The sequence below is a fragment of the Mytilus trossulus genome, chromosome 13 (assembly GCF_036588685.1).
Source record: "Mytilus trossulus isolate FHL-02 chromosome 13, PNRI_Mtr1.1.1.hap1, whole genome shotgun sequence".
NCBI lineage: Eukaryota > Metazoa > Mollusca > Bivalvia > Mytilida > Mytilidae > Mytilus > Mytilus trossulus.
In genome coordinates this window covers 19,591,894-19,603,494 of record NC_086385.1, presented here as the reverse complement: position 1 = coordinate 19,603,494, position 11,601 = coordinate 19,591,894, and the positions used below count along the sequence as shown (strand labels likewise).

Here is an 11,601-nt window from a genome sequence, read left to right as displayed (position 1 = left end):
CAGTTCATAAAACAGGGGACAAATCAGACCCAAATAACTATAGGGGTATAGTGTTAACTAACTCCATAGCAAAATTATTTAGTGCCATTATAAATAACAGAATAACAAATATTTTAGAAGATAAACTCAACAAATCCCAATTTAGATTTAGAGAAAAACATAGGACCACAGATAGTATTTTTATACTGAAATCTTTAATAAATAAATATATACACAAAAAGAAGCAAAAACTATATCTTTGTTTCATTGATTTAAAGAAAGCCTTTGACTCCATATGGAGAAATGGGTTATTATATAAATTAACAAATATGGGTGTTGGTAAAAAATTATATAACCTACTAAAAAACCAACTTAACCAGACTAGAATTTGCTTTAATTATAAAAAATTACAATCAGATCCATTCCATATTCAAAGAGGGGTACCACAAGGAGATTCACTAAGCCCCACCCTCTTTAATATATTTATAAATGATATTAGTGATCTCTTTGATAGCCAAGACTCCAACCCAGTCTCCCTTATTGAATCAAAAATAGGAAGCCTTCTATTTGCTGATGATCTGGTCATTATCTCAGAAAGTCAAGAAGGACTTCAAAACAGTTTAAATAAATTAAATGATTACTGTGAAAACTGGCAACTTACAGTAAATACTAAAAAAAGTAAAATTATGACAGTAGGGCAATCAAAATGCAAAAAAAGACAACTTCTTTAAAGATAAATGGAGAAACATTATATAGAGGATGTTTCTGAATATAAATTTTTAGGTAATGTTATAAAATGTAATGGTTCATTTATACAAAGTACACTAGACTTGTCACAAAAAGCTAGAAAAGTACTATTTTCTTTAAAGTCCTATACATCCTCTCTTGGAGAGCTGCCCATAAATGTTTCATGTAATCTATTTGAAACAATGGTAAAACCAGTTTTAACATACAACTCTGAAGTATGTTATATGGATACACATATAACCTATTATAGAGCTAAAGAGAGAGCAAAGAAAACTAATCAGACAAGTTGATAAGTTATCTTTTATTGACAAAAGTCCCACTGAAAAAGTCCACCTTTCATTCTGTAAACATATACTTGGGGTAAGAAAATCCTCTTCAAATATAGCAACAGGAACAGAGCTTGATCGACTCCCTATTGAAGAGTATATACTCTCTCAAACTTTGCTATATTTTTCCCGTCTGGAAACCCAAAATGTAAACCCCGTATTAAAAGAGGCGTCTGAAATGTGTAAAAAAATGCACTCAGAAGGAATATATACATGGTATACTTACCTTACTGACATTTTAACAGAAATTGATATTAATCCAGAAATAATAACAACTGTACAAAATACAGGTACAGCAATAAATAACATAAAAAAGCAAATTAAATCTTATTGCAATGTCTTTTTCAATAATATACTGAGAAAAAGGATAGAGGACTTAAATGAAAATAATAAAATTTTCCTATACAAAAATATTAAGATTAACTTGAAACAAGAATTTTACCTAAAACATAACCATTCTGAATTCAGAAAACTATTAACAAATTTCAGAATTAGCGAACACACTCTTTTAATAGAAAAGGGTAGACATCTTAAGATCCCTAGAGATCAGAGATATTGCAAATTTTGTAATGAGATAGAGGACGAAAAACACTTCTTTCTCAAATGCCCTAAATATAAATTTTATAGAGACAATTATTTTAACTTAATAAAAACCAATTCAGAGTGGAAAGATGATGTTAAAGATGATATGCATAAACTTAAAATAATACTAAACCCCACATCTCACAGTCAAATTAAAAATACAGTTTCCTTTATAAAACAGTCATTAGAACTGAGGATGGGAGACCCAAAAAAAAAGTAATTTGATCTGATACATTTTGTATTCTAATATTGTATTGTGTATTTTTGTATATATGTTATGTTTGTCACAGATCATGTTTTTGATTTATATGGCAATAAAATTATTTGATTTGATTTATATATATATATTACTATAATCTACGAACTTTAAGTACAACTAAATGCTTATTATTTGAATGTATTCCGTTTTTATGGATTTGAATGCTGTAAATAGATTTTTACTTCGTCATCTTAAAATTGAGAAATGAAATGAGGAATGTGTTAAAGCGACAACAACCCGACCATAGAGCAGACACCAGCCGAAGACCACCAATGGGTCTTCAATGTAGCGAGAAACTCCCGCACCCGGAGGCGGTCTTCAGCTGGCCCCTTTAAAAATATGTATACTAGTAGTGATAATGGACATCATACTAAACTCCGAATTATACACAAGAAACAAAAATTAAAAATCATACAAGACTAATAAAGGCTCCTGACTTGGGGCAGGGTTATCCGAGTGCTTTTATTTTAGGTTTTTACTTCTTGATTTTAAAGTATGTAAACAGAAGGCTTTTATGATTGACAATTCATAACATTTGTACAACTGGCTAACGGAAAAGGTCTTTAATTATAAATAAAAATAACATGTCTGGGATAGAGAGTTGTCTCTTCGGCACTCATACCACATCTTCTTATATTTTTTCACCTGTAATTTACCTTAACTTTACCTGTAAAATAATCGGCGCAAATGAAGGAAAAAAAATCGGCGCAAATGCAAAACGTCGCCTCGAATGCCAACATTTTAATTTAATTTTAATAGTACAATTAATTTGATAACTTCCAAGCTGGTAACTCGAATGAAACACTTTTCAAAGTTTAATTGTAAGAGAATCCATATTTGTTCAAGCAGTAACAGCAAATTATGATTGTCAACAACTTGAAAAACTTGAACTAGATTTAGCTACCTGCAAATTAACCAGGCTGTTTAATTAGTATGATTGTTTTGATAAGCATGCACTTTTGTTGTGGTAACTTCTTGCACCTATTCCTTGAGGGACCATTCCTTGAACGGCACGGGACGTTTGCGCTTTTTCATAGGACATTTGCGCTTTTTTATTTGGACACTTGTGCTTCAAATCATAGGACATTTGCGCTTTTTACATAAGACATTTGCGCTTTTGCAATATTTGGTTTTTATGACTATTATAACCTGGCAGAGTTAAAGTCATATTTTCCTTTATGGTTATAAACATCAAAATCACTTCATATCACATTTCATAGCACATTCATGTCATAGCACTTTGACATATATTTAAAGATAATATAGAGCTAAAAGTAAATATTTTAAAGATATTAAATCACGTATAGCCATCACAGATCAGTTATCGCTTGATATCTGATGTCCAAAGAGTGAACAAATTTAGCCCTTGTTATCTGTATTGACTGGTATTGCGCCAACATTTCAAATAAATAACTAAGTTTCTCTTTCTCAATTCTTGCATGACTGGGGTGCCGATCATCATAAGAACCAATCTTAATGTAATTCGCCGACTGTTGTCAAATGATTCTCTTCAAATATATATTTAAAAATAAATTGGATGAGTTGAGTAGAACTGTTCATTATAGTGGATATGGAAGGATTCTGGACCATTTGTCTTACTAAAATGAATTGATAAATACATGGTTAAGTTAAATTTATTTGCAGGTAGACTACTTTAAGGAAAAAGCGCAAATGTCCGGTCAATTTATTACAGGTGAATCGAATTTAAAAGAGCAAATGTCCATAGTATTTGAAGCGCAAATGTCCTATCGTTTTACAGGTAAAAAGCGCAAACGTCCTGTGCCCTCCTTGAACGCCAACATAATTTTACAGGTAAATTGTCGGTTGATTAATAGATGTTGGCATTCAAGGAATAAACATCCACATTGTGTGTCCTGTTATTTCCTTAGGGTGAAGCCACATCTAATGTTGTTCCTATCAAGAACAATGAATTATACTGTTAGAAAGGAAATAATATTTCATGTTTATAAAAATAAAAAAAAAGAAAAAGAAAAAAGAAAACAATATATGGACCCAAGGTCGTGGGGTCTGGAAAAACGAAGCAAATGAATCAAAAGATTATATTCTATTATGCCCACTCGATCTATATCGCCATTCGTTTATTCATACTTTGACTTTGCTGAAAACAGATACTAGTACATACATTATCTTATACATATTCTTCACATTTGATCAAAAAAAAAAGAAGCTCAATCTCTCTCTTCCTGACAAATGTTTTATTTCTTCTTGGTTGATTTGAAAACCCTCACTTCCCTTAATTTTTTTGGGTGAAATATACCAACCAAATATTTGCATAAAAATTGCTTGTTTGTCTTTTTTAACTCGTGAATGTCGTATTTTATATTTAATCATATAGTCCGGCCTATATCTTGTTTGCAACACGAAATTTGTGAGGTTATGATAAACTTATTACTTAATACCTGCGGGAATTTTCCGTGTCTTTTTTTTACTGGTAAGTCCCATACACATCAAATTTATCAGAATATAGCTTTCGATCCATACTACTAGTATCATTTAATGATAGACAATAATATAGAGAATACAGTCTCGGGGGGGGGGGGGGGGGGGGGGGGCACTTCCTATGTAATGACTGGTAGGGATGAGCCGCTGGAATAGGTCACTATTTCATGCTTCATGATATATGAAAAGGGTGAGAAATTCAGATTAAATATATCAATAGGTTGATATTATCACTTGCTGGATATATATTCTAAGTATCTGAAACTAATCAAATGTTCGTATTTATTTTTGATGCGGTTAAACCACTGTCGTAAATGCATTGATCAGCTATTTGTCAAACAAATTAAACTCTATTTATTCAATGTGGTATTTCCACTGAGGTTAGATATACATAAAAAATGTAGATGCAATAAATCCAATCATTTTGACATTTCCACCTAATTAACATTGAAAGGTTTGCATACATGAAACATTTGAAGAAATTCCATAGCATAGTGTCAGCGTCCTTCAAGAGAGAACGGCAAATCAGTTAAAAGTGACACTATCTGAAGTTTTACTACATTTTTCTGACAAAACATATTTTATTGTCTTTTCAATTTGAAATTTCTTCATAATTAAAGTTATAAAAGGGGCAAATAGCACTGGCAAATAGAGGAGTGAAGAATTTATTGAAAAGCAAGGTGTGATTATTGCGACTGCGTTGCTTCTAAACAAAAACGTAAAATGAGCAGGACATCAAAATATTTGTAAACTCTAATGTACAAGAAGATGAAAAATACCAAATATATCTATAGGTCTGTTTTTTGTTCATTAATATATGACAAGGTATATATTTTTGATAAACAAAATATATGAAAAGGGTGGGGTACTTGATGTCTCAGCTGCTCACCCCTACCAAAAAAAGTTTGAAGTGCCCCCCCCCCCCCCCCCCCCGAGAATACAGTATCGAAAATATCCAACCTTACACTTTACAGCAACTACAAAATATACATGCCCCAAGCCAGGAATCCTGTAAAAAGTGCATATTATACTTTTTGGCCCCAAAAAGGTCTAAAAAAATGTTCGCCTCGCTCCGCTCGGACAAAGTTCAAAACTTCGACCCCCCTTTCCAAATTCCTGGATCTGGCCCTAGTAGTTATTAACCTTTGTCAGACAAATGGCGTGTCGGAATATCGGGCAACCCCCATATTTTGCATTGAACCCCCTTTTATAGACGTTAAATTAAAAACAAGAATGTGTCCTCAGAACACGAATGCCCCACTCGCACTTTCATTTTCTATGTTCAGTGGACCCTGACATTCGGATAAAAACTCTAATTTGGCATTAAAATTAGAAAAATCATATCATAGGGAACATGTGTAATAAGTTTGAAGTTGATTGGACTTCAACTTCATCAAAAACTACCTTGACCAAAAACTTTAACCTGAAGCGGGACAGATGGACGAACGGACGCACAGACCAGAAAACATAATGCCCCTCTACTATTGTAGGTGGGGCATAAAAATCCCCCATCCTTAAACCCCTACTATTCACCTTTTACTTTAAAAACTCAAGTTGTTATAACTCCTTTTCGTAGTAATTATACTTCAATGAGTAGTTTGTATGTATTATACTTGCTTGAAAAGAAGTTTTGAAATTTTTATTTACAATGCATTCAGCCGGTTCAATGCAACATCCATAATAGTTATCAAAGGTACCAGGATTATAATATTTTAGTACACAAGACCAAGGATTTGTATAGTTAGATCTTAACTATACAAATCCTTGGCCAGACGTAACTCGAATAATTCAAGCCCTTTCTGTGTCCAATTTTCTCTGACATGAGGTTAATGTAGCCATCGCAGATCAGCGGAATATAACGACTGAATTATTCAGGTTACGCTAGACGCAAATTATAAGACTCATCAGTGACGCTCATATCAAAATATATATAAAGCCAAACTAGTAAAAAGTTGAAATGCATTGAAGCAAGCATTGAAGATCCGAAATTCTCAAAAGTTGTGCCAAATACGTCTAAGGAAATCTATGCCTGGATAAGAAAAACCTTAGTTTTTCGAAAAATGACCACATTATTGATATGCATGTCAACACTGGAGTGTTGAACACTGGGCTGGTGATACCCTCGGGGATGAAACGTCCACCAGCAGTCGCATCGACCCAGTTGTGTAAATAGTTTTTATTTACAATGCGTTCAGCCGGTTCAATGCAAAATCCATAAAATTATAAAGATTTTATTTACAAATGCATTCAGCTGGTTCAATGCAACATCCATAAAATTAAAGATTTACTAACAATGCTTTATTTACAATGCATTCAGCCCGTTCAATGCATCATCCATAAAATTAGAGATTTTATTTACAATGCATTCAGCTGGTTCAATGCAATTAAAGGAAGCATCTTCATTGTCTAAAGCCGGTTCTTTGTCAGTAACAATGTTTTGAAATACACTAAGAAGTCCGTGCAAATTATTGTATATCCCATTAACAAACAAGAGGCTCTCAAGAGCCTGAATCGCTCACCTTAATTTTTTTGGTTAAATCTCTCATCAATGATTATTTTGGTTTTTCAATTTATTTAAATGTTCTTTGAATCGTCCTATTTTCTTCAAAAGCAAAAAAAAAAATCATTTTCTATTTTAGCCATAGGAGCTATGTTTCTTGACATACAAGGAAATAAAATATAAAATTTATACTAGATACTCTGAAACTCATTTAGCCTAAGTTTGGCTGAAATTGATACAGCAGTTTCAAAGGAGAAGATTTTTAAAAGTAAGTCAACATGATGAACAAATTGTGAAAAAAGTCTTTAAAGGGCAATAACTCCTTAAGGGGTCAATTGACGATTTTGGTCCAATTGACTTATTTGTAGATCTTACTTTGCTCAACATTTTTGCTATCAACAGTTTATCTGTATCTATAATAATATTCAAGATAATAACCAAAAACTGCAAAATTTCTTTAAAATCATCAATTCAGGGGCATTATACCTGAAAAAACAGTTACCCAATTTGATGAAAATTTCAGGACAGGTACCTAATAAATACTTTAACTTCTTGTCTTATTTGCTTTAAATGCTGGAGTTTTTGAGATATAAACCAAAAACTGCATTTTACCCTGTGTTCTATTTTTAGCCATGACGGCCATGTTTTTTTGACGAAATAGAAAATAAAACACAAACTTTATTTTATACACCCTACTGATCATTCAGTTGAAATTTGGTTGAGTAGTTTTAGAGGAGATTTTTTAAAGTTAGCAAATATGATGAACAAATTGTGAAAAATTGTCATTAAAGGACAATAACCCCTTAAGGGGTCAATTGACAATTTTGTTCATATTAATTTATTTGTAGATCTTACTTTGCTGATCATTTTTGCTGTTTACAGTTTATCTTTATCTAAAATAATATTCAAGATAATGACCAAAAACTGCAAAATTTCCTTAAAATTACCAATTAAGTGGCAGCAACCCAACAATGGGTTGTTTGATTCATCTGAAAATTTCAGGGCTGATAGATCTTGACCTTATGAACATTTTACCCCAGTCAGATTTGCTCTAAATGCTTTCGTTTTTGAGATATCAGCCAAAAACTGCATTTGACCCCTATGTTCTATTTTTAGCAATGGCGACCATGTTTGTTGATAGATCAAAACTTCTGATACAATTTATAAACTAGATACCCTAAGAAACATTCAGTTAAAGTTTGGAAGTATTTGGCCTAGTAGTTTCAGAGAAGAAGATTCTTGAAATAGTTTACGACGACAGACGACGATGGACGCCAAGTGATGGCATAAGCTCACATGGCCCTTTGGGCCAGGTGAGCTAAAAACGCTGCACATGTTGTAGAAGTTTACCAAGTTTACAGGAATAATTTTAGAAGAGTTCTTATTCTGCCATGTCAAGCATGTATTTAAAAGAGCCTGAGATAATTTTAGAAAAGGGTGGAGACTCAAGTAAAAAGAAATATAAACAAGGCGTTTCTTAAACATATAAATAATTTGAACTATTGCAAAGGCTATATTTATAACGGCAAATGGTAACTGAATATTAGTGCAAATGGTATTTTAATTAGTCCAAATGCTACATTTATGATGGCAAATGCTAAAACTTCTAGTGCAAATGCTTTACTTATAAGTCCAGGCAAATGCTACATTTGTGATGGCAAATGCACAAGTATATACTTTTGAGTCTTTTGATACGTAAGTATACAGCATTTGCTACAAAAACAGGTAAAATATCTTTTGCTATAATATTTACAGAATTTGCAGTATTTATTATAGCATTTATTTTTCTTTCATTTGTAACAGACTAATATATAGATCTGCACCTTATCTTATTTTAATTTGAACTTTTTACATGCCTGTTAATGGGACAAATTATAGTCCGTTCGTCTGTCCATGGTCAACATGTGGGACATCAACTAAAAAATGGTTCAATGAATTTGCATAATTTGTGAATTTTTAATATCTATTGATGTTAGCTCCCTTTTGTTTTTTATAAATATTAGAATAAATGTTTCCGAGTTATGGTACACAATTTTTCAATCTTTGAAGAACTGTAACTTAATTTTCAAATTTTCAAGAACCATAACTCTTGATCGGTAAAAGTGAAAATTATGAATATATCACTTAATCTTCATTTTGTCATCATTAAGCCACACCAATTTGATTCATAATTCTTCAAACAAGTTAAAAGCTCTAAAAAATATAGGGCGAGCCAGCAATATTGTGTTGATTGTAAAAAATTCTTAAAAAATATTTTTGTTGTGGTGGTTGCTCTACAAAAATAAAAAGACAAGAAGTTGTTATAAAAAATTTCAATAATAAATATAAATTAACAACATGGTATATTAATATGATACACCTTAAATAACATTGTGTAAATGACTTTTTCTTTCTGTGATGTCTCTTTGTAAAATTAACACTATGTCCAATCTGTTTATAATTGTGAGTGCCTTGATTAACACTTCCACTGTAGAATGTTTATATTTTGACCAATGGTTTAACAAATTATGTACATGACTGACAACTTCAGACGAACTTGATTCAAACTCAACAATTTTCTTCTCTTGATAACCTGTAAAAAATTAAAAAATATATAAAGTACATGATTTAATCTGATTATTGAAGTTCAATACTAGTACATGATTTAATCTGATTATTGAAGTTCAATACTAGTACATGATTTAATCTGATTATTGAAGTTCAATACTAGTACATGATTTAATCTGATTATTAAAGTTCAATACTAGTACATGATTTAATCGGAAAAATAAATTCCCTTATCCTGCCAGAGCACCTGCGATCACCCCAAAATTTTGGTGGGGTTTGTGTTGATTCATGCCTTTTGTTTTCTATGTCTTGTTTTACTAATGCACTATTATTTGTCTGTTTGTCTTTTTCTTTTGTAACGGGAGAGCACATATTTACTCTACAAATTCATATCGTCACCACCGAGATTCGAACCCCGGTCATCTGCGTGACAGTCAGTGCTTTAACCCACTGAGCCAAAGAATCGATTCCCTAGCTCAGTTGATTAAGACTGGCTATATATGTTCTACCTGTACTAAGGGGAAGCAACCCCGCTACAATTTTTTAGACATTATGTGTTGTCAGTTTATTTTCAAATCTATGAGTTTGAATATCCCTATAGTATCTTTCCCACCTCTTTCTGTTGTCCAGCCTAAAGGTTAAAATATTATGTCACAGTCTGATATCACATAAATTATAACATTTTACAAATCAGTGGCAGTAACCTCCCCTGTAACTGTATCTCACATACTTAAAAATGCAGAAACTACTTTTCAGAATTAGTCTGAACATTTTATTTGTTATACATACCAATATTTACTTGAAGTAATTAAAACTGAAATTTTACACGTCAAATTAGTCAAACATGACCATTTGAGGCTCATATCAAATCAAAATCTTTTGGGTAACCAAAAACAAACCCATGCCAAATGTGCAGGAATAACAAATGTCATGTAAATACTGCTAGTCTTTGGGATATTGAATATCTTTATTACCTAATTCCTTTGCTAATTGTTTCCATGTATTACCATCAGAGGTATGCATGGATAAATTTTTTTCTAATTCTTTTTTCTTCTTCACAGGTAAATCTCTGACTCTGCTGAGCTGGTTATCTGTAATATAAAAGTATGGTCTAAATAATGATAGCTTAGTTGTATTAACCCTTTAAGTCCAGTCAATCTAGCATAAATTTGACCCTAACCTTAAAGTTATTGCAGCAGAAGATTTTAAGTTTTAATCTTTAGCATTATACTTCAAATATGCACAGAAAAAAGTCTGATAAAATATTACTTGAGGAAACTAAAAAAATCACAATTTTAAATTCCTATGGAGATTTGCATTGAAAAGGGGAGGAAGTTAACTCTGCAAAAAGGCAGAAATATCAATAAAATTTATAACTTTACCACTTCTATTCAACAGAATGTATTGATTGTTGATATTTTAGCTGCCTTTAGGGTATAACAAACAGCTCTAAAGGTGTTTTCATATCTTTAATTAAGATACAACAAGATTTGGTAATTCATTAGTTCAGCATTTATTTAATTTTTCAACATGTAAAGGTAAAGAATCTCAAATTTAATAAAAAGTGATTCAGCATATATTCTTCTTTTTGTGGTTTAAAGTTTCTTAAAACAATGTCGATGCTGAAAACATATAATATACAGATATAAGCAATACCAAATTGTCACATTATTTTTCAGAATAGTCACAAAGCCACAAATTTGCAATTTCTTGAATGAAAAATGCACATTTTTTTTTTAAATACATGTATACCCATAACACTTGGGATTTGTACATTTCATTAGCAGAAGATTATATAATATAGACAATTACAAACTTATAACCCCATCAAAGTATCATACTTTACATTTTAAAGAAAATTAACCCAAAAAAGACTCATTTTTAAGGAGTTCCAAAAAAAATAAAAATGCTGATTTCAAGTTTTCTTCAAGTTAGATTTTATGGGACTTTTTTCTGTGTATATTTAGGGTTTAATGCTGTAAAAAGTGTTGCTGATTTGTTCTATTATATATATAATATTTACAACAAATAAAAACTTAATGTGAAACAAAGAACTTTGAAAATGAGGTTATGGAAATGAGAACATACGACATCTGAAGGCATAAAGTATTCTGCTTTCTGAAATATATACCTCCAGACAAATACCTGGTGCGTTGTTCACACACCTAAGTAATTTTGCAATAGAACCAAAAAGATGAAAA

The 11,601-nt window shown here is 31.6% G+C and overlaps 1 protein-coding gene across 3 annotated transcripts in view; it reads right to left on the bottom strand.

The window, feature by feature from the left end:
* Positions 1–9,149: 9,149 nt before the first annotated feature.
* The window catches only part of LOC134695478 (tumor necrosis factor receptor superfamily member 16-like), a 35,859-nt gene continuing 33,407 nt past the window's right edge, over positions 9,150–11,601 (bottom strand). For all 3 annotated transcript variants that reach the window (XM_063556750.1, XM_063556752.1, XM_063556751.1), the window contains exons 4-5: positions 10,375–10,491; positions 9,150–9,425 (exon numbers count right to left, since the gene is read on the bottom strand). In XM_063556750.1, the coding sequence (XP_063412820.1) occupies positions 9,214–9,425; positions 10,375–10,491 (329 nt within the window). In that variant the 3' untranslated portion in view covers positions 9,150–9,213. The remainder of the gene's footprint in view (positions 9,426–10,374; positions 10,492–11,601) is intronic.